Source organism: Amblyraja radiata, chromosome 46 (assembly GCF_010909765.2).
Source record: "Amblyraja radiata isolate CabotCenter1 chromosome 46, sAmbRad1.1.pri, whole genome shotgun sequence".
NCBI classification, from domain to species: domain Eukaryota; kingdom Metazoa; phylum Chordata; class Chondrichthyes; order Rajiformes; family Rajidae; genus Amblyraja; species Amblyraja radiata.
Genome location: NC_046001.1, coordinates 2670576 through 2695028, shown reverse-complemented (window position 1 = coordinate 2695028; position 24453 = coordinate 2670576). Strand labels below are relative to the sequence as shown.

The window sequence follows — 24453 nt, the reverse complement described above, 5'->3', positions numbered from 1 at the left end:
AAATATGTTGTGGTATTGCTTGGGATGATTGCAGTCGCAAATTCTCTTTTCAATTTTGGCTGGAATTTACCCAAGGAGAGCATTAATTCTGGGACCAGATTTTTTGTCAAAAATATAACAATGACTGACAGCATAATCAATGCGCAAGTTGGCCAGCAATTGTGGTGAGAAATTGCAAATCACCATCAGGTTCAAGGAAGTAGTATCTTGCGCTTAACCTTGCCTTGATTTTCAGGAGATTGTACATTAAACTCACCACAGGAAGTTTAGTCATTATCGGTGTAAGTAAACTTCTAACTGTACGATAAATGTTAGTGATTACAAATTAACTTCTCTCGCTTAGAAAGTAAACATGCATGGATTCTCATTTCTTAGGGTTGTGAATCAGTTCTGGGTTTTAAAATGTCAATTCTTTCTTTTATGACTGGGTTTATCTTTTTTCTGCTTGCTCTTAATCCATTCTTTTTCCTCTATTTGCGTATCTGGTTTGACATTGAATTCCCCCTCTAAATCTCTTCCTCTTCTCAGCCCTACTTGTTCATAAGTCACGGGAGCAGAATGAGGCCAATCGGCCCATCAAGCCTACTCCGCCATTCAATCATGGCCGATCTATCCGTCTCAACCCCATTCTCCTGCCTTCTCCCCATAACCTTTGACACCCGTACTAATCAAGAATCTATCCATCTGCGCCTTAAAAATACCCAAACAACGTGGCCTCCACCGCCATCTGTGACAATAAATTCCACAGATTCACCACCCTCTGGCAACAGAAGGTTTAGTCAGAGGATGTTTATTCCTCAATGCTTTAATCTTGTCAGTGAAGAAGCTTCTCTGTCGATTCTGTTCACCAAGGTCTCAGACAACCAGACACTGCGCCGTTATCAGCTTGCATTTGCAACAATGTTGTGGGCAAAATGAAGGTAAAACTAAAAGATGCACAAAAAGGGAGCAAAAATAACAGTGGGCGTGCAGCAAACGCTTCACTCCATCCACATTTGGCCCCCTGTCTTTGTGTGCAGGAGTCTGCAAGTGTCCAGAGACAGAGAGATGGTCTGGTGTTTGTCTCATTGTATTTTTACTGCCCTGAACTTGTCCTCCAGAAGGATATTGATACTGAAATCAGGATTCAAGTGAGTGCTTGTTCTTATTTTCCAAGCAGGATTCAAAAGTATCCTGAACTGCAGTGACTCTCCCAGCTATAACTTGGCCATAAGACTAACATGATCAATATTGTTGTTGTACTCAATGTTCCCTGCTTCCTAGAGCAAAGAGACTTGATCATCGTTCATCCCAACGTTCTTGGAGCTGCTCGTTGCAATTCATCAGCGACTGGACCTTTACAACATGTTCTTTGCTCTCTAACCAGGCACTTGAAATCACTGGTTTTAAAAGGATCGCACTGAACACTTAACAAAAATACCCTGATGTACTGGGATTATAAAAGGTTGTATCTTCTCAACAAGTTTGGGAAAGAAGCTTTTAAGTGAAATGTCAATGGTTTCATATTTAGCCTGACGCAGGTGCAGTTAATGCTGATCTTAAAATGTAGCACTTTAAAATAAAAGATTAGAAGACTGCAAATGTTTAAGATGGTTTTCAAAATCATTCACTTACACGAGAGCAAATCAGATATTGAAATGTGAAAGTTGACTGCGTTGGGAGTGCAGCGAACCTGACCAGGCTTGCAAATTTAATTTAAATATAACCTAGTCAGGCACATTAATAAAGTGATTTACAGTATCTCTAAACTGCACTGTCACTGATTTGTTTTGGCTGCTATTTTGTATTAGCCAGTACCCTCTGAACCTCAAATAGGTGAGTATATTTTAAATGAGGATTGAATCTGAGTGGGCTTTTTGTGCAAGTGAGTTACAACCTGTTACTTTGATGGTGCTTCCACTTTGCAGGGGCATTGATCCTTTTCTTGTTTTGTCTCCCTATCTCAGGTGTGCCGGCACCCAGTCATGGAGTTGTGGTCATGCAGCTGAGTGTACCCAATGGCCCTCAACCCTCTCAGCCTCCCTTGTTACCGCAGTGGAACCAGTGCAAATACTATAGTGTGGAGCAGCGAGGGCAGAAACCCACTGAGCTTTATAACCCTGATAATCCCACCCAGGTATCTGATTGGCCTTTAATTATCTGCTTGTGCTTCATGCTACTACCTCAATCATCAATCAATTTTATTTGTATAGCACATTTAAAAACAACTCACGTTGACCAAAGTGCTTAAATAGATGGTTTAGATGGGCAACGCAGCACAGTGGTGCAGCGGTAGAGTTGCTGCCTCACAGCGCCAGAGACCCGGGTTCGATCATGATTACTGGTGCTGTCTGTGTGCGGAGTTAGCACGTTCTTCCTGTGACTGCGTGGGTTTTCTCCGGGTGCTCCGGTTTCCTCCCACACTCCACTTGTACGTTAATTGGCTTTGGTAAAATTGTTTAAAAAAATTGTCCTTCGAGTGTAGAATACTGCTAGTGTACAGGGTGATCGCTGGTCGGCACGGACTCGATGGGCCGAAGGGCCTGTTTCCGCGCTGTATCTCTAATGTTTCCACTGTAAATGTCGAACATGAAAATTTATATTGGGAATATAAAATTAAGGGCAGTCTATGTGATTTTCAAATCCAGAATGGATGGGGTCAAATAATCTCACCTCTCACCATAAAGCACAAATTTGGGCTTAAAACTTCTCTTCGGACGTGCCTAACGCTCCAGATATAATCATTTTAAAAAAAAAGAGAAGTGGAAAGAATAAATATATTAAAACGACACCTCGGTTTTCAGATTTTTCAATCATATTTTCCTTCAATAGCATAAGCCAATTGGGCAACAAAATAATGAACTCAGCTACACTAATGTCCTCGCTACTACTCATAGGCATGCCCGGGTTCTGTGTTCACAAACGTACATAAGTTGATTTTATCCATCAGTAAGAAAATACAGGGGAAAAAATCACTCAACGTGGTACGATATTGTAATGAATGGCATCAAATGCACATCAGACTGATAAGAAAGAACAGCTACTAAAAGTGTAGAGAAAGAGTCCTCCCCTCCATTGGAACAAACAAATGATGAGTATGTCAGACTTTTGAATGTAATAATATAATGGGAGCTTGGTTGTATGTAGTGGTGTCCATATTATTAGTTACTTTCACTCCTTTTGAAGGACAAATCGCCAAACTCCGTTGACTGTTATTAGGAAATAATGTTTTTGCTCCATTTCAGTTCTGGGTCAGTGAAGGCTATTATTTTAAATTGGTATTCGATAATCACTATAATAAATCATGGGCACTGTAAAATTAAAGATCTGGTCAGCTTGACCTCCTCCGTCTTTTTTATGTCAAAGTTTGCCTCTTAGGCTCCTCTGAAGCAGTTCTGCGATCATGTCCTGGCTACAATGTGAAGCACGGCACTTTGCAATAAAAAAGATAATGGAAGATAGACACAAAAAAGCTGGAGTAACTCAGCGGGACATGCAGCTTCTCTGGAGAGAAGGAATGGATGACGTTTCGGGTCGGGATTCTTCTTCAGATTGAAAGTAGAGGGGGGAGGGTTGGTAGGGAAGAACTGGAGGCGAGAAATGACCAGGATATATCTAGGCTGGCAACAGATGACCTCCAGTCAGAAGAAAGGTCCCAATCTGAAACGTCACCCATCCCTCCTCTCCAGAGATGCCGCCCGACCCACCCCAACACCCCTTACCTATTCTCAGCATAAACCAGCATCTGCAGTTCCCCTCAACACAACAGTTGACCTCAGTCAGAGGGAGTTAGATGTGGCCCTTGTGGCTAAAGGGATCAGGGGGTATGGAGAGAAGGCAGGTATGGGATATTGATTTGGATGATCAGCCATGATCATATTGAATGGCGATTGGTGCATGCTCGAAGGGCCGAATGGCCTACTCCTGCACCTTTTTTCTATGTTTCTATGTTCCCTGATGGGCCAATTGTTGACTAGGGGCTAGTTCTTCCCCACCAACCCTCCCCCCCCCCTACTTTCAGTCTGAAGAAGGGCCCCGATCCGAAACATCACCCATTCCTTCTCTCCAGAGATGCTGCCTGTCCCGCTGAGTAACTCCAGCTTTTTGTGTCTTATCTCCGGTTTAAACCAGCATCTGCAGTTCCTTCCTACAAAAAAGATAATGGTATGTGACAACTCCAGCAGTGTACCTCTGAGCACTCAGGTCGCATGGCAATATTGGCAGAGTCCTATGGAGGAGACTCCATAGGACTCCTCTAGCCCCTAGGGAGAAATTCAGAGACCAGCAGAGGAGGACAAAGGGCTTAATTAGGAAAGGGAAAATAGATTATGAAAGAAAACTGGCAGGGAACATAAAAACTGACTGCAAAAGCTTTTATAGATATGTGAAGAGAAAAAGATTAGTTAAAACAAATGTAGGTCCCTTGCAGTCAGAAACGGGTGAATTGATCATGGGGAACAAGGACATGGCAGACCAATTGAATAACTACTTTGGTTCTGTCTTCACTAAGGAAGACATAAATAATCTGCCGGAAATAGCAGGGGACCGGGGGTCAAATGAGATGGAGGAACTGAGTGAAATCCAGTTTAGCCGGGAAGTGGTGTTAGGTAAATTGAATGGAATAAAGGCCGATAAATCCCCAGGGCCAGATAGGCTGCATCCCAGAGTACTTTAGGAAGTAGCCCCAGAAATAGTGGATGCATTAGTGATAATTTTTCAAAACTCTTTAGATTCTGGAGTAGTTCCTGAGGATTTGAGGGTAGCTAATGTAACACCACTTTTTAAAAAGGGAGGGAGAGAGAAAACGGGAAATTACAGACCAGTTAGTCTAACATCGGTAGTGGGGAAACTGCTAGAATCAGTTATTAAAGATGGGATAGCAGCACATTTGGAAAGTGGTGAAATCATTGGACAAAGTCAGCATGGATTTATGAAGGGTAAATCATGTCTGACGAATCTTATAGAATTTTTCGAGGATGTAACTAGTAGAGTGGATAAGGGAGAACCAGTGGATGTGTTATATCTGGACTTTCAGAAGGCTTTTGACAAGGTCCCACATAAGAGATTAGTATACAAACTTAAAGCACACGGTATTGGGGGTTCAGTATTGATGTGGATAGAGAACTGGCTGGCAGACAGGAAGCAAAGAGTAGGAGTAAACGGGTCCTTTTCACAATGGCAGGCAGTGACTAGTGGGGTACCGCAAGGCTCAGTTCTGGGACCCCAGCTATTTACGATATATATTAATGATTTGGACGAGGGAATTGAATGCAACATCTCCAAGTTTGCGGATGACACAAAGCTGGGGGGCAGTGTTAGCTGTGAGGAGGATGCTAGGAGGCTGCAAGGTGACTTGGATAGGCTGGGTGAGTGGGCAAATGCATGGCAGATGCAGTATAATGTGGATAAATGTGAGGTTATCCACTTTGGTGACAAAAACAGGAAAGTAGATTATTATCTGAATGGTGGCCGATTAGGAAAGGGGGAGATGCAACGAGACCTGGGTGTCATGGTACACCAGTCATTAAAAGTAGGCATGCAGGTGCAGCAGGCAGTGAAGAAGGCGAATGGTATGTTAGCATTCATAGCAAAAGGATTTGAGTATAGGAGCAGGGAGGTTCTACTGCAGTTGTACAGGGTCTTGGTGAGACCACACCTGGAGTATTGCGTACAGTTTTGGTCTCCTAATCTGAGGATAGACATTCTTGCCATAGAGGGAGTACAGAGAAGGTTCACCAGACTGATTCCTGGGATGTCAGGACTTTCATATGAAGAAAGACTGGATAGACTCGGTTTGTACTCGCTAGAATTTAGCAGATTGAGGGGGGATCTTATAGAAACTTACAAAATTCTTAAGGGGTTGGACAGGCTAGATGCAGGAAGATTGTTCCCGATGTTGGGGAAGTCCAGAACAAGGGGTCACAGTTTAAGGATAAGGGGGAAATCTTTTAGGACCGAGATGAGGAAAACTTTTTTTCACACAGAGAGTGGTGAATCTGTGGAATTCTCTCCCGCAGAAGGTAGTTGAGGCCAGTTCATTGGCTATATTTAAGAGGGAGTTAGATGTGGCCCTTGTGGCTAAAGGGATCAGGGGGTATGGAGAGAAGGCAGGTACAGGATACTGAGTTGGATGATCAGCCATGATCATATTGAATGGCGGTGCAGGCTCGGAGGGCCGAATGGCCTACTCCTGCACCTATTTTCTATGTTTCTAGGACTCCACTAGTCCTAGGGGCTAGTGGAGCCAAGGGATATGGGGAGAAGGCAGGCACGGGTTATTGATAGGGGACGATCAGCCATGATCACAATGAATGGCCGAAAGGCCTCCTCATGCACCTATTTTCTATGTTTCTACGAGACAGCCACTCGCCTCTTCAGCCAGTGGGAAAGCCAATGGCAGCATTGCCGAATCATCCTTTCCGATCAGTTTAGCTTCCTAAATTAAATAGTGACTGAGCACATAGCATAAAAGAGCGTAGTAGCAAGGAAGAACTCCATTTTTCCTTAGTTCCAAGAATCGCTTCACAATTCTGTGCAGCATTATTTATAAGATTTCTGTACTGTTGGTAAAGAAAGGCTGCATCTATGGGAGGCAGGTGAAAATATATTTCTTTACATGCCCCTTAACTATTCTGTACATTTACAATCACCATCTCTCTATGAATGGATCTACGAATAGATCAACTTTGGCAAAAAAAGAAATAAAATCTCACAAGCCTGTATCTTGGGAATTATTGGAGAGTTCCTCGATTCCTTCAATTGAACTGCTGGCTTGATCTTCTCGTGAGATACGGAGTCTATAACAACAATTATTACTGGTATTTGCCAAAGTAATCTGCATCAGCTGGGTCTGACCCTTGTTACAGTACTGTTTGGTGTTGTGGCTTTATCAAGGTAAATCTTCAGGCCAGATTTCTATCAAGATGGACAAAAATAGCAACACATAGATTTTCTTGGAGAAAGTTTTTTTTGAACAATCCATTCCCCTGTGATTTATGCTTTGTGAAGTTATCATTTACAGTTTCTCCATGTTATTTTGGTGTGAATGCTGTGAGCGTGTTAATGGCGGAACATTTTACACATTCCTCTCAGCCAGTCGATCATTTCCTCAGGAATTGACAGCTGAACAGACGAGCTGGGATGAGGGAAGGTGGGAGGTCACGGTACAGCTTTTAACCGGAGTATTCACTTTTATGACTGTGATCTTATGTTGAAATAGGACACCTCAAATTAGTTAAAATACTTGACTGGGGATTTTTTAAATTTCTTGACTATTTTGTACACCGGCATCAAGCCGGCTGGATACCAAAATCTCCCAATTCAGACTTTTGTTTCCTTCCACAGTTAGTAGACGAGACATCATTAGTGAACAATTGACCAGTTTCTTAAGGTTTTGTGCAATCGCTCGATTTTAAGTGTTAAATCCTGGCTCTTTCCTGTATTGAGCAGTTGCATTTAACACCTTTGATAGATTTTTGAAGATTTGTGTCATTTGTGCAATCAACTGAATAGTTTTATAAATGTTGTGAAGTCTTCTTCTTCTTGCGTGTGGCGTGCACAGCCTAAAGTTGGAGGACAACTTGTTCTATTTGATCTTATTTGATTGAGTACGCCAGGTTGATTGCATTCGTCCAAACAGGGCGGACCAAGTGAAGGTTGCAATCTCCGATCCCTGTGAAGTCTTGTACTCGTGGAATAGATACATTGAAATGAAGTACAGACAACAGCACTGTCCAGAACATAATATTTGCAGATCAGAGGTTGTAAAACACAACGGTCACAATATCAGATGTAGATATCACGAGTAGCTGAATTAAGGCCCTTCAGCCCAATGCGTTTGCATCGACCAATGATCACCCATTCACTAGTTCTACCCTACACACTACGGAGAATTTACAGAAGCCTACAAAGACCTGCACGTCTTTAGAACGTGGGAGGAAACAGGATCACCCAGAGAAAGCCCATGCGGTCACAGGGAGAACATACAAACTCTGTACAGACAGGATGGAACCCGGGTCTCTGGCGTTGTGAGGCAGCAACTCTACCGCTGTGCCACCACCGCCCAGCTCAACCGCTGCTAAATTCACCAATCCTTCCACCAGATTGGCCAGGTTCATTTTTAGGAATTCGCTGTTGGTTTGTGCTGAGCTGTTCTAAAACTTAATTAATACTTAATTGTGTGAGAAAGAACTGCAGATGCTGGATAAAATCGAAGGTAGACACAAAATGCTGGAGTAACTCAGTGGGTGAGGCAGCATCTATGGAGAGAAGGAATGGGTGACGTTTCGGGTTGAGACCCTTCTTCAGACTGGGGGGGGGTGGGGCGGGGGGGGGGTGGGGCGGGAAAAAGATAGAAAGTGGGCGGAGACATGGGATGTGTGGGAGAACTGTGAAGGGGGAGGAGAAGGAGGGAGAAAGCAAGGGCTATCTGAAATTAGAGAAGTCAATGTTCAAACCACTGAGGTGTAAACTACCCCAGCGAAATATGAAGTGCTGAACCTCCATTTGCGCTGGGTCTCACTCTGACAATGGAGGAGGCCCAGGACAGAAAGGTCAGATTGGGAATGGGAGGGGGAGTTGAAGTGCTGGGCAACCGGGAGATCAGGTAGGTTAAGGCGGACTGAGCGGAGGTGTTCAGCGAAACGATCGCCGAGCCTGCGCTTGGTCTCGCCGATGTAGAGAAGGTGACACCTGGAAGAGCGGATGCAGTAAATGAGGTTGGAGGAGGTGCAGGTGAACCTCTGCCGCACCTGGAAAGACTGATTGGGTCCTTAGATGGAGTCGAGGGGGGAGGTAAAGGGACAGGTGTTGCATCTCCAGCGGTTGCAGGGGAAAGTACCCGGGGAGGGGGCGGGAAGGGAAGAATCGACCAGATGGAACACCTCATCCTAGGCGCAGATGCGGCGTAGACAGAGGAATTAGGGGAATTAGGAGAGATGGGGATAGAGTCCTTACAGGAAGCAGGGTGGGAAGAAGTGTAGTCAAGATAGCTATGGGAGTCAGCGGGTTTGTAGGAGATGTCGGTCAGTAGTCTGTTACCTGCGATGGAAACGTAATTGTATTGAAACGGCCTGTAGGGGAAATAAATATTGTACAGTTTTAAATTAAAATTGTTTAACCCGTGGTGGTTGCTTTTTACTTTAGATATTTATTTCCTCAGGTCAACGCACAATTAAACAGTCCCCTTAACTCGCCAACCCAATCTCCGACGCCATCTCCAGTGACGAATGTGACAAACGTCTGTCCTGGTCTCGCACCACTGCCACTTATTGCCCAGTTCTCCAGACCTGTGGGGCCAGCACAAGGTGAATAACCCTCCCAATGATGTGTACAATGTGTTGAACATATTATGTATATTGATTGTAATAATGCACGGAAACTTGATAGACATTAAACACAAAATATATTCATTCACGAAACTTTTAACGGATGTTCAGATTTGTAGAAATAGCACCTATCTAAAGGTACTGTGGCGTGTTTTTAATAGACTGTTTAAATGGTTTTGATATTTGTAACCTCTGTCGGCACAGGCAAAGTGGGGTCACAGCCAACAAGTAGTGAGGCAACATTGTCGAGAATATCCTTTCCAAGACATTCCCTACCCTCTCCCTCCCCTCACGGGTGCATGCATGCACATGCTCACACATAGACACACGCATACAGTCTCTTTACAACACAAGCAAAAATCATTCAGAACCCCCATACTCAGTTCCTATTCTTTAAGACCAATTGTGTACATTTGGGACACTGAGAGGTGGTAAATCTGTGGAATTCATTGCCAAAAATGGCGGCGGAGGCCATCAATAGATATTTTTAAGGTGGCGATTGACAGATTCTTGATTAGTACGGGTGTCAGGGGATACGGGGAAAAGGCAGGAGAATGGGGTTAGGAGGGAGAGATAGATCAGCCACGATTGAATGGCGGAGTAGACTTGATGGGCCGAATGGCTTAAGGCTGCCCCTGGAACTTTAGAGCTTATAATACATTATAGGTTAAAAAAAGACACAAAGTGCTGGAGTAACTCAGCGGGTTAGGCAGCATCCGTGGAGAACATAGATGGGTGACATTTTGGTCAGGACACTTCTTCTTCATTCTGATTGTAGAGAGGGGGGGGGTGGGAGAAAGCTGGGAGTGAGGAGCCTCAGGGGCAACTAGGTTAGTTACGTACGCCACTTCCATCTTTTCTCCTGTCCGATTATCGTACATTTATCCCAATTCTTTATTTCTGGTCCAAACAAACAAATTCTATCCACGTTGCTACTTTTCATTATTTACCATGTGCCCAAAATAATAAATATGTTGACAATCCATATCCAGCACATCTCCAGCATTCAGTTTATCCATTGAAACTCTTACTCAGTTTGTCAGATTGGACTCACCTTTAACCATCCATCCTCGCAGTCTTTGATTAACCTGCTGTAAGCATTGAATTGTCTTGCAATCCATTAAAGGAAGGGGCCTGTGTTCTTCGGGGACAGATTCGGTTTTCTGTTACCAGTTCCCAATGTAATCATTACCTGAGGGTCAAGTTACACTCTTCTCTACATGTTAAACCTTAATTATTTAACTTGACTCATTGATAAATAAGTGGATTTAGTCAAGGGGGGGGGGGGGGGATCTTATCTCAGGCACCTGCTCTCGGTCAGCCAAGGGACAGCTGGATTTCCCGGCTGCTAACCATTCCCCTTCCCCTCACCATCCTCACCTCCCCGCACTCAGCCTCTCCTCCACTGCCCGTGTGAAGAATGCTGACTGCAAGCACATATTCCGCTGGTGTAGTGGACAACCCTCCAGCATGGGCATTGAATCCTACTCCTCCACCCAGCTTTTCCTTGCCCCTGCCCCGGCCCAACTTTCTTTCCACTGCCACCACGCCAGTCGCCCAGTTCCCTCCTCCACCCCCTCTATCCGCACATCACCCACCCATTCCTTCGGCCCAATTAGTTCTCACCAAACATCAGCCTAACAATACCATCCTAACACATATTATTCTTTAGTCTAGCTTAGAGATACAGTGCGGAAACAGGCCCTTCGGCCCACCGAGTCCGTACCGAACATTGATCCCCGCACATCAACACTACCCTACACACACTAGGGACAATTTTACACTTATACCAAGCCAATTAACCTTCAAACCACGCAGGTCATGGGGGGAACTTACAAACGCAGTACAGACAAGTCAGGATCAAACCCGGGTCTCTGGCGCTGTGAGGCAACAGTTCTACCACTGTGCTGCCCCATCCAATTCTATTCACTCCACATTCCCATCAACCCCCCTCCCCTCTCCCAGATTCTGTCACTCTGCACACGAGAGACAATGTACAGAAGCCGATGATCCTGCCAGTGGGCACGTGCTTGGGTCGTGCGGGGCAAACGATAGCTTCCGGAGAAAACTCAAGTGATCAGAGGGTAAACGTGCAACACACACGCGCACACACACACACACACGCGCACACGCACTGAATCTGGGTCACAGGAGCTGTGAGGCAGCCACTATACTGCTGTGCTGCCCCTGTCTTTTTTTCAATTAGCTGAACAAATACTGGTCAGAAGATATCGGCCAGACCCCTTGGTCAAAAAACTGTAAAGGGCAAACATTAAAACCATATCAAACAAATTGCATTCATATTTCAAATGGGTTTGCGGGGCACTATCATACAAAACCAAAATGCTTGCTCACCAACATGTCTTGCAGTTGCTGCTCACTATAGTGTACTTATTGATTACGTGATACGAGAACTCGGGCAAGGAAGCGAGTATTAGGTCAGCTGAATACTGAGCCACAGCTATTTAGAAGCCTGAACTGCCTGTGCCTTTTGTACGTGTCTCAGTCTCACCACCCTTGAGCTCCAGGTGACACACTGAAAGTACTCAGTGTGCTTGCAAAGCAATTGCTTATTTTCCTGTTTCTCTTGATCAGGTGATACTCGCTATTCTTTACTCGGTCAGCCTTTGCAGTACAACCTCCCAGTATGTCCACCTCCAGTAATCCATGGACAGTGCCAGTATTCAGCTCATCAGGTATGGATTGAGAAAAGCGCATGAGGGAAGAGCTGTTCTCAACAACAACTTAGGGCTAATTTTGCTTTGATTCTGTGTTAACCGTGCGAGCTGTGTGAAAATAGAACAAATACTGTATATTGTTAAGAATATTTGCAGATGAATCTTTAAATATTTCCCAACAGTGTACAAGATTTGTTGGCGTGGTGAGTGGTTCTAAGGCCACTGGCATTTGCACTGGGATCCCGGGGATGTGTCGATATTTGCACACAGAGTCCAAGGGACAACCGTTGTTCCTCAATGTCTGTGCCATCCAGATCCACTGCTTCGTTCTCTGCCTTCCTCCCATTGCCATTGAAACACTTCCCTGCATTTTCCGAATGAGTCTCTCTGAAAGAAATGCCTGTTATATAGATCATTTGTTAAATAAAATATAAAAAACCTATTTGCATGTTCTCTATTTCACTTATTTGTAGTTATTTCCTATCCTTAGGCTTTGTGTTCTGTTCATTGATTGAGAGGGTGGATCGCTAACCTGCAGCAGACTATTAGTTAATCTGGAACCCTTTGACTCGATTATATGCCAGTTCATTGTATTTCTTGCTTTAAGTATAATGCTGCCATATAAACAGACTCCATTGATGTATTTCTATTTAAAGGGCCCATGCAGTACAAAACACACTAAACGAGGAAAGAAGCCAACCCTGAAATCTGCATCTACCGATCTTGGCACAGGTGATGTTGGTTAGTATCTGAACCACCACTGAAATTATGTCAATAATTTGTCTTCTCTTCAGAGTTTGCACTGCCGGGGAATGAGATTTATTAAAGGTGGAATCACGATTCATGTACTGCCTGCTGTTAATTTGTTGCTGTCCCAACTTTCAATTATCCAATAATTTCAATTAACCAATGCAAATAATACAGCAGATTGGGACTTCAAGCACAAATACTTGTCTTATTGGATAATTTGAATGGAGACATTTAATTAAGAGGAAATTGGACAGATTGCAATGTGGGATTTACCAGAATAATACGTGCGCTCAATTATAAAGGGAGATTACATTTCCCTGGAATTTAGAAGATTGAGCTCATTTGCTTCATGTTTAATTGAGGAGAACACCAAAGGAACTTTGGTTTAAGGAGAGAGAAAATATGTCTGCTGAAATAATCTGCTGGAGGAACTCAACGGGTCAGGCTGCATCTGTGGAGGGAACGCTGCCTGACCCGTTGAGTTCCTCCAGCACTTTTTTTTTAACCCTAGATTCCAGCATCTCTTGTGTCTCTGACTATTTCTGTTGGCTGGGGAGTCTGACGCAAGGGACCACAGCTTAAAAATTAGATACAGGCTCTTTGGGAATGAAGCCAGTAAATCAGAAATAATCTTTATGAAGTGGCAGTTTATTGTGGGTCAGTTATAGATTGTTCTTAAGCACTCCCTCAGGGTTGAGAGGGTCATTTGCTTCCATTCCTGTCCTGTGGACTCTGGGATGACTGATGGATCCAATGTGGACCCTGCAGACTCTGTCTCCTGTTGGGTGAGAGATGGTTTTCAGAGGAGGTGGATAGTTTGAGAGGTGGTGTTCGCCTTCCACTACATACACAGGGTGTCTGTGTGCTCCCGATTCATGGGCCGATTGCTGCGTCTCCCTTATCAATGGCCATGGGTCAGGGATGCCTTGGAGTCAATGAGTCGTTGTACCTTTTCAAGGAAGCTTTGAGGACGACCTTGAATCTGTCGACCTGCTAATCTCTTGCCATGAAAGAGCTTGAAAAAGAGTGTCTGCCGATTGGAGCCGACCTCATGCATTCATGGCTCGATACTGGGGATGGACCCTGAGAGGAGATCGTGACGTCCTCCTCAGCCACCTGGTCGAGGAAATACTCCCCAGCCCCATTCGTGTAGATCCCATTCATCTCGAGGCACAGTGGATATGATCTTCACTACTCATCAACACCGAGAGATGCAAGGAGCAGTACCAATAGCTAACCATGACTTGATTTGACCACTAAAGCTTTCGACTTCTTTGTTTGAGAGGCATAATGGAGCACCCTACTCAAATTTGGCTGTCCGTGGAAATCTATCTTCACCGTACAAGACTAAGGGGTAAGCCATTTAGAACGGAGATGAGGAAACACTTTTTCTCACAGAGAGTTGTGAGCCTGTGGAATTCTCTGTTTCAGAGGGCGGTGGAGGCCGGTTCTCTGGATGCTTTCGAGAGCTAGATAGGGCTCTTAAAGATAGCGGAAATAGAGGATATGGGGAGAAGGCGGGAACGGGGTACTGATTGGGGATGATCAGCCATGATCACATTGAATGGCAGTGCTGGCTCGAAGGGCCGAATGGCCTACTCCTGCACCTATTGTCTATTGTCTATTTGCTTCAAGATGCCAACGCTCTAACCAAGGGCCCCATGCAAGTGCGCAAGGAAACACACTAGAAAACATAGACCGCTCCTCATATCTCTAGTCATCAGTGCACTAGCAGAGCCTCCGATCGAGTCAGGAAAAGGGTATTTAAAGATCAGCCCCTCAGACGATGCACAAATCTCACGGCAGATCTACCAGGCAACAGTGATCCCTCCCCTCCTACAGGATTCTGAGATATCAAATACTCACATAATACATTGGAGAGATACTAATGACACCGTCTCTGCAAAATCCTTCAAATCCCCAGGCAGAATAAGTGAACCATCGCACGTAACTGCTCGTTGGATATGGACAGACCTGTGTTCACCAAAGCAAGAAGGGGGCAAAGACAAGTCTACGGAGTTTGGTCACTTATCGCCCATGCTCTCACTGAGTAGTGGAATGGCCTTCAGAGCCTAAATGGCCAACACTCCTGTCTCTGAGACTGTAGTTAGAAATTATTATTATTATGTCAATTGTATGTAGAAAATAATGACTTTTGGGGTAAGGATTTGAGAAAGAGCACAATAGAAAAGGCTTACTGCCCACTTTAATGCTCACCCTGTAATGTTGCGCTCACCAAACACATTTTATTGTTTTGGGTACACAAAAAAGCTGGAGAAACTCAGCGGGTGCAGCAGCATCTATGGAGCGAAGGAAATAGGCAACGTTTCGGGCCGAAACCCTTCAAGGAAATAGGTAACGTTTCGGGCCGAAACCCTTCAAGGGTTTCGGCCCGAAACGTTGCCTATTTCCTTCGCTCCATAGATGCTGCTGCACTCGCTGAGTTTCTCCGGCTTTTTTGTGTCCTTCGATTTTCCAGCATCTGCAGTTCCTTCTTAAACATTTTATTGTTTTGCCTGATATTATTTATCACCATTTCAGTAAAGCTTTTTTTTTAATTGTCTAAAGTTTACACTTATCCAATGGCATGATCTTAGAATGCCTTGGATTCACCTCACCTCTCCCAGTTACTGTAACTTCTGCTTCACTTCTACCTTCTGTGATCGACCTCACTGTCCAAGTGCTCCCGGTGAGGCCTACAGTGTATTATGAAGCCTCACTATACCCTTTGGAAACGCAGGCCCCACTGCCTGAATACAGGCCCCAGCACTCTGCTCGTTTTTAGTTGCTTCTTTCTATTTCTCAACTTTGATCGAGTTTTCATAGAAACATAGAAAATAGGTGCAGGAGTAGAGGCCATTCGGCCCTTCGAGCCTGCACCGCCATTCAATATGATCATGGCTGATCATCCAACTCAGTATCCTGTACCTGCCTTCTCTCCATACCCCCTGATCCCTTTAGCCACAAGGGCCACATCTAACTCCCTCTTAAATACAGCCAATGAACTGTGGCCTCAACTACCTTCTGTGGCAGAGAATTCCAGAGATTCACCACTCTCTGTGTGAAAAATATTTTTCTCATCTCGGTCCCTTATCCTTAAACTGTTACCCCTTGTTCTGGACTTCCCCAACATCGGGAACAATCTTCCTGCATCTAGCCTGTCCAACCCCTTAAGAATTTTGTAAGTTTCTATAAGATCCCCCCTCAATCTTCTAAATTCTAGCGAGTACAAGCCGAGTCTATCCAGTCTTTCTTCATATGAAAGTCCTGACATCCCAGGTATCAGTCTGGTGAACCTTCTCTGTACTCCCTCTATGGCAAGAATGTCTTTCCTCAGATTAGGAGACCAAAACTGTACGCAATACTCCAGGTGTGGTGTCACCAAGACCCTGTACAACTGCAGTAGAACCTCCCTCCTCCTATACTCAAATCCTTTTGCAATGAACCCGTCTTTTGTTGTTCTGTACGTTTTCTCCCAAAACTCTTTTACATTCATCAAGTCAGTATTGGTTGCATCACCAATCTAAGCCGTTCAACAATTAACTCCGTCCCTCCAGTACTCGCCCTATTTTATTTCAAATGTAACAAGCTTACACTTTGTTCCTTTATGTGCGTTGAAGTGACAGAAGCATAAGTACTGTGATACCCTCCCTTACTACTTTGCAATGTGACATCTCCCATGCATACGCTTGAGCCTAGATATTCGAATTGATATTTTATCATCAGCAGTAACCCACTTAAAATAAATGGTTTACCAAAATCAGTTGCATTTTGCCAGCTGTATGCAGTGGAATTTAAATTTGACTGGTTTTATAGGGGTAATTTAAAGATTACACACATAAGCTTGCCCTTCTCATATGCTTGCTGATTATAGGTAGAGGCAGTGCCCTCCCCCCACACTTACTACACACTATTTATTGTTAATGTTTTGCTGAAAATTAAAATCAAATTCTACTTGTCAATGAATTGTCAAGCCAAATAAGCCATTGTTTAAATTATTCCCAAATCCTTTGCTACATGTCTGATCCAAAATTGAAAGTGTAAGTGATTGGAAAGCATTTATTAGGGTCTACTTCCTCTGAGGATCTTCATTTTATAAACTTAAAAGCAAATAATGCTGGTCATATTTTTTTTATAATCAACTGAATAATGTTTATTTCCAGTGACCACATGAGTATTTGCTTCCCGAACAAAAGTCAAAACTGCCGGAAACACTCAACAGGCCATATAATGTCTGACCTACTGAGTAAGTTCATAAGTGATAGGAGTAGAATTAGGCCATTTGGCCCATCAAGTCTACCCCGCCATTCAATCATGGCTGATCTATCTCTCCCTCTCAACCCCATTCTCCTGCCTTCTCCCCATAACCCCTGACACCCGTTTTAGTCAAGAATCTGTCAATCTCCGCCTTAAAAATATCCATTGACTAGGCCTCCACAGCCTTCTGTGGCAATGAATTCCACAGATTCACCACCCTCTGACGAAAGGAATTCCTCCTCATCTCCTTCCTAGTTCCAGTATTTGGTGGGGTTTTTTTTAAATTTTAAAGCCCCACCAAGTCCTTACTAACTTTCCAAAACAATTGCAGAGAGCGACTTCTCTGTGGAAATTATTGAGCTGGTTTTACTATTATTTTTACCCATTAATCATAAGCCAGTGGTAAGCCGCTAGTTTATAGCTGTCTGTATTAAATTGCTTGCTGTTTTACACGAATGTTTTTTTGCAGAGTCTCTCTAGCAACCAATGTTTCCATGATGGAGAAAGTGCCTTGTACACTTGCCACTGCTCTCCTCCATCTGCACACTCGATACGCTATCGGGCTCGAGGGATCTATCTCGTCCTAAATCCCTTTATACTTCCATGTAATACCTTGCTGGGGCTTGCTTGCCAATAAACCTCTTTGGTAACACAATCCTTCCACCAATTCAGTAAATGAATCATTCATGCCAGCAATGACCTTTGGAACGCTCAGTGCCTTTGAGGAGACAACGTTTTGCTCACTATTTGCCCCCCAGTAGAATGAAGTTGTTTCCGTCACAATGTACTGATATCATACGTTTCTTTGTGAGATTCTGCACAACTGAAATTATGAACTAAAGGGCAATTATGTTTGAATAAACATATCTGTTATTGGACGGTCAGAGTTAGGAAGGCAGGGACTCTTTTATGTAAGTTTCAGATTTACTGTATGGATATTTTTTTTAATATATAGATTTTTGGGGACCTGGGTGCCACTGGTAGGACCGGCATTTCTTGCTATCCCAATCGCCCCTTGAGTAGATGGTGGAAAGCCATCTTCTCGAACCACCGCAGTCGGTGATGGTGTTGTTAGGGAGGCAGTTACAGCATTTTGACCCGGTGACAGGGAGGGAGCAGTGTTTAAAGATCAGGATGGTGTGTGACCAGGAGGGGAACGTACACTTCGGGATATTCCCATGTGCTGCTGCATGTCCTGCAGGTAGACGTTGCAGCTTTGTGAGATGCTGCATTTAGACTCGGGGCAGCACAGTGAGTGCAAGAATCTGCTCACTAATATTTTCTAGCCCAGCAACAAAGAATCAAGCTCCTCATTGTTTAAATTATTCCCAAATCCTTTGCTGCATGACAATCCAAAGTTGAAAGTTGGGATACTGAGTTGGATGATCAGCCATGATCATATTGAATGGCGGTGCAGGCTCGAAGGGCCGAATGGCCTACTCCTGCACCTAATTTCTATGTTTCTATGAAAGTGTAAGAGGTTGGGATGCATTTATTAGTGATAGAGTTAGGGTCTCCTCCCCTCGACTCCCCCTAGCCTTCAGAAGAGCCTCGACCCAAAACGTCACCCATTCCTCCTCTCCAGAGATGCTGCTTGTCCAGCTTTTGAAAGGTTGTGATAGTCCCAGCCTCAATTACCTCCTCTGGCAGCTTGTTCCATACACCCACCACTGTTTGCGTGAAAAAGTTACCCCTCAGATTCCTATTAAATCTTTTCCCCTTCACCTTAAACCTATGTCCTCTGGTCCTCGATTCCCCTACTCTGGGCAAGAGACTCTGTGCGTCCACCCGAACTATTCCTCTCATAATTTTGTACACCTCTATAAGATCACCCCTCATCCTCCTGCGCTCCAAGGAATAGAGTCCTAGTCTCGACCCAAAACGTCACCTATTCCTTTTCTCTAGAGATGCTGCCTGTCCCGCTGAGTTACTCCAGCGTTTTGTGTCTCTCTTAGGGTCTACTTCACCTGATGTTCTTAATTTTATAAACTTAAATGTAAATAATGCTTGTCATATTGTTTAAAAAACGGAGTAATGTTTATTTCCAATGACCACACGAGTATTTGCTTCCCGAACAAAAGTGAAAATTGCTGGAAACACTCAACAAGCCAGGCAGCATTTGTGGAGAGATAAACAGTCAACATTTCAGCCCTAACAGTATCTCAGAACTGGGATAGAGAGAAGTCATGTGTGTTGGAAGGAACTGCAGATGCTAGTTTACATCAAAGATAGACACCAAATGCTGGAGTAACTCAGCAGGTCAAGCAGCATCTCTAGAAAAAAGGAATAGGTGGCGTTTTGGGTCGAGACTAGGCCTCTATTCCTTGTAGCGCAGAAGGATGAGGGATGATTTTATAGAGGTGTACAGAATTATGAGAGGAATAGATCGGGCAGAGTCTCTTGCCCAGAGTAGGGTAATCGAGGACCAGAGGACATAGGTTTAAGGTGAGGGAGGGAAAGATTTAATAGGAACCCAAGGGGTAACTTTTTCACACAAAGGGTGGCAGGTGTATGGAACGCGCTGCCGGAGGAGGTAGTTGAGGCTGGGACTATCGCAACCTTTCAAAAAACATGTAGACAGGTACATGGATAGGACAGGCTTGGAGGAATATGGGCCAAATGCAGGCAGGCGGGCCTTGTGTAGCTGGGACATGTTGGTCGGTGTGGGCTAGTTGGGCCGAAGGGCCTGTTTACACACTAAGACTGTATGACTAATCATTGACATCAGCTCAAGGCCAGCTCTCCCACCATGTGATAACCGTGTTATTAGGAGGTACATACAAGTATTTTTGTAGTTGTTCCTTCCCTGCTGCTAGCTTTTCTTGAGCTTTGTGAGGAAGGCAATTTTGCCTTCATCCCCAGGTGAGTTTCAAGGAATTGCTGCATTTATGCCATTAGAACAAATTCCGTTCAGTGCCGAAGGTTTGAAATGGAACTGATTGATCTAACTGACCATTCCTTTTTTCTCTCCAATTTTCCTTTCTACTCTTTTTACAATTTGATCATTTTTGGAATGTTTTAAATAAAGAAGATGAATAGATGGCTACTTACAGAATTACTAAGAAAGTTTTTTTTTTCATCGGAGTACCAGAAACTCACTATCTTGCCTCAGTATTTATTTTACAAGTTCCGAGCTGTTAAAACAATCGTTTGGGGTTAACAACATTTATCGTGCTACTTTGGCACAATGCATGTCTTTGTGGAAAATGGCCGAATGAGGAGGAATGTGTGCTTGTCATATGTGAGGTTATCCTCATCCTTGAGGTTTGATTCAGGACCAGATGGAGGTAGATGGTAGAAATCGGGGCCTCGAGGATTGCCAGGTTGGAGAAAAAGGTTTAGTTTAGCTTTGCGTGGAAACAGGCCCTTCGGCCCACCGAGTCCACGCCGACCCGTTCACTAGTTCTACGTCATCCCACGTTCACATCCTGCACACTCGGGGCAATTCACAGAAGCCAATTAACCAACAAACCTGCACGTCTTTGGAATGTGGGAGGAAACTGGAGCACCCGAAGATAACCCACGCGGTCACAGGGAGAACGTGCAAACTCCTCAGTGAATGGAAGGACGGGGGAAATGAACCAGAGCTTCTGCTGGTTTAAGAGATATTTGGATAGGCACATGGATATGCAGGGAATGGATCACGTGCAGGCAGAGGAGGTCAGTTTAAATTGGCATCATGTTTGGCACAGACATTGTGGGCCGAAGGGCCTGTTCCTGTGCTGTACTGTTCCATGTTCTGATCACTGCCCAGTGGATTAGAGGGGAAATCAGCTTGTAGAAGACCCCAGTGACTAAACGGTCACGTGTGGGACTTGCCTTACTTGGGTTTTGCCTGGCGCTGGACTGTGAAGACCTGGTTTCCCCGGGAATGCCGAATAATGGTGACCCCATCCATAATGCTTCAAAAGTTACAGGGAATGGCATCTTTTGACGACTCCCTGATGCTAAAGTCACAACTGCCTGGTCGAACCTCCAGACCATTGTAAAACGATCCAGATATGGTCACTGAAATAAACATCTAATCTCACCTCTGGACAAAGGGTTTTGTTCTCATGAGAATCAATGTTCAAACTCAAATAATCCCTGCCACCAATTAAATGTTGAAAGAAATGTCAGTGGCAATATATAGATGAATAATTGTGTAATGTAATGGGGAAGTCAGTCGCACTATGTACATACATGTTAATTCTATATATGTCCCAGCAGTACCGTGGAACACACCAGTCTACCAGGATCTTATTGGGATATGTATTTTTTAAGCCTATTGTATAAGTGTTCATGCTCTATATTAATGTTCCACGATGGGAAAGAAGTCTCAGGCTTAGATTTATTACTGTCACATGTACCGAGGTACAGTGAAAAACCTTGTTTGCATGCTGTTCAGTCAGATCAGATAATACTACACATAAATACAATCAAATCAAACTCAAGTACAATAGGTAGAGCAATGGGGCAGAATATAGTTCTCAGCATTGTACCGCATCAGTTCCATAAACCAAGTCCAATGTCCGCAATGGGGTGAATCGGACTATACCCTAGTTTATAGAAGGACCTTCAGAATTCTGATAACAGAGGGGACGAAGCTGTTCCTGAGCCTGGTGGTGCACACTTTCAAGCTTCTGTACCTTTTGTCCGACAGGAGCAGAGAGAAGAAGGAATTCCGTGGTGAGACATGTCTTTGATTAAGGTGGCTGCATGTGTAGAAGTTTGTAAGAATCATTGGAGCCACACTGATGCGACAGGCACGAGGCCGCTACTTCATGAGGAGATTGAGGACATTTGGCATGTCTCCTTGACACTTCCAGATGCACCATGGAAAGTATAACGCCGGGATGCAACGCAGCTTGGTTTAGGAACAGCTCTGCCCAAGACTGCAAGAAATTACAGAGAGTCGTAGATGTAGCCCAGTCCATCACACAGACCACACTCCCCACCATTGTAAATGTAGCCCAGTCCATCACACAGACCACACTCACCACCATTGTAGATGTAGCCCAGTCCATCACACAGACTACACTCACCATCATTGTAGATGTAGCACAGTCCATCACACACACTCCCCACCATTGTAAATGTAGCCCAGTCCATCACACAGACCACACTCCCCACCATTGTAGATGTAGCCCAGTCTATCACACACACCACACTCCCACCACTGACCCCATCTACTATTCACGCTGCCTCAGAAAAGCAGCCAACATAATCAAAGACTCGTCCCACCCCATCCATTCCTTCTCTGCTCCTGTCAGGCAAAAGGTACAAAAGCGTAAAGCCACACACAACCAGACTCAGGAACAGCTTCTTCCCCTCTATTATCTGGCGTCTGAAGGCCCTTTCATAAGCTAGGCTACTGTTCGATTCACTGTAGGTGGCAGGTATGTGAACCTAGTTTAATATACTGATGAACGATGACTAAATGACATTTTTGTGCCTTGAAGCCACTTAGCATGTTTCTCTTTTAATTTCGATTCACTTCTACCCATTGAGGACATTGGACTTTGTTTAAGGAACTGATGCGCTACCATACTGAGAACTATATTCTGCACTCTGTATCTTCCCCTTTGCTCTTTGTTTGAACCTTGGTACATGTGACGATAATAAACCTCAACATGTCGAACTTCCTCAGTCTCCTAAGGGAGTAAAGGTGTTGGTGTGCCTTCTGTGGCTAGCTCACGACAGATATGAATTGATATTACTTCTTAAAATGTGGTTCAATTGTCAATGTTGAGGATTCCAGGAGACAATGAACAGTGAGGTTATCATGGTGCCACCATGGGATTGCATCAAGAGCCGTCAGTTTTGAGATGATGCTACCAATGGCTGTTTTGCACACAGTTTGCAACTTACCCGGATTACAAAGCAACCTCACTTATTTGGCACGGTATTTTGCCCCTGCACAAACGATTTGCTGCCATTCTGGAGTTGCGTACCTTCCCACCCGAAAGGAAATGCTGGCAGCAATGATGAGCAAACTCCACTTTTTGAATGTGCATTTGGAGATACTGGCTGCAGGGATCTGTGAGATTGGGGGAGGGGGGGCAGCTCCGACTTGTACAGTGAGATTTGGTGAGAGTACCCATTGTGCTCGAAAGCACTCACCAAATTCACAGGGCCATGTCCACAAATGATTTTACATAGAATACTGTTACTGAAGTCTCATGTGTGATCTTGCTCACCGTCAATAGGTTAAATTGTTTTAAAACTGAGCCCAGCTGTAGGTGGCAGGTATGTGAAGCTGGTATAATATACTGATGAACGATGACTACTTGACATTTCTGTGCCTTGGAGCCACTTAGCATGTTTCTCTTCTTTTCATTTCAGTTGTCGGCCGAATCTTAGAGGTAACAGATCTCCCCGAGGGAATCACTCGCACTGAAGCAGACAAACTTTTCAGTCAACTTTCAATGTCTGGTGCCAAAATCCAGTGGCTCAAAGACTCTCAGCAGCGCAGCAGTGGTTCTGGGGACTGTAACAGAGCGACAGAGAACTCAAAGAATGCTGGGGACCTAGCTGCACTTTATACAATTGTTGCCGTGTTCCCTTCGACCATGGCAGCCCAAAATGCAACTGTCAGACTGAATAATTCAACAAACAGGTTTAAACTGCGAACAGCCAAGAGAAGCTATGATCTTCGCATTCTAGAAAGAGCCAGTTCCCAGTAGCCAATGGATATTTGAAAATTCCTTTTTCTTCTCTCCTTTGAATGACTGTATTGGCTTTGTTTTAAGTCAGCGTTGTTCCTGTAGTGCATTGTTTTGTCCAAATATCACTTTAGACATAATTAAGGAAAGTTAGTGATCAGTTGGAAAAAAAAGTTTGTTTTTTCCCTTAACTTCCATTTTACACGCCCACACAACCCATGTGTATTTTTTCTGTTGTGCAAACGTATTAGAAGAGCTTATTTAAGTGACACAAACAGTTGACTGTGTACGGTCACGACAAATTTTATTTAACCTGTTTTTTTGATTTTAATTATAAAAGTTTGTCTGCCAGTCCAGACTCTCAATATCTTCTTTGTTTTAAGCTGTCTTTTATTTGCAAGGTGACACGATTTACTCCCTTGTATGTAACATGTATGAATTATATACTATGCCTTCAATGAGAAACACTCAAAGGCACTTCATAAAAACAAGGGACAATAAAAGGCGACTCAACCCTGGCTTGGGGTTTTAGCAGAGGGATATTTGATGTTTGAGCGCAGATAAGTATATTACGGAGGTCGGATCAAGTTGTCCTGGTGGCCTGCAGAGGAATGAACCGAAGATGCTGGAGTAACTCAGCGGGACAGGCAGCGTCTCTGGATAGAAGTAATGGATGACGTTTCAGATCGAGACCCTTCTTCAGACTGAGACGTCATGGTTTTGTAAGCACTGTTTCCATCTGGGCAATTGGTTCGGGAATGGGTTTTAAGTCAAGGATGGGAGCCATGGATTTGGCCATCCCTAGGCTCAGGTGATGAA

The 24453-nt window shown here is 44.2% G+C and overlaps 1 protein-coding gene across 7 annotated transcripts in view; it reads left to right on the top strand.

Annotated features, from left to right (window-relative positions):
* The window catches only part of r3hdm2 (R3H domain containing 2), a 166121-nt gene extending 142116 nt beyond the window's left edge, over positions 1–24005 (top strand). For 5 of the 7 annotated variants that reach the window (XM_033015712.1, XM_033015713.1, XM_033015717.1 and 2 more), the window contains 5 exons: positions 1947–2116; positions 9140–9284; positions 11901–12001; positions 12640–12724; positions 23315–23655. In XM_033015712.1, the coding sequence (XP_032871603.1) occupies positions 1947–2116; positions 9140–9284; positions 11901–12001; positions 12640–12724; positions 23315–23655 (842 nt within the window). Of the gene's footprint in view, positions 1–1946; positions 2117–9139; positions 9285–11900; positions 12002–12639; positions 12725–23314 lie in introns of all 7 variants that reach the window. The other 2 variants (XM_033015715.1, XM_033015714.1) reach the window with 2 other exon arrangements.
* The last annotated feature ends 448 nt before the right edge of the window (positions 24006–24453 follow it).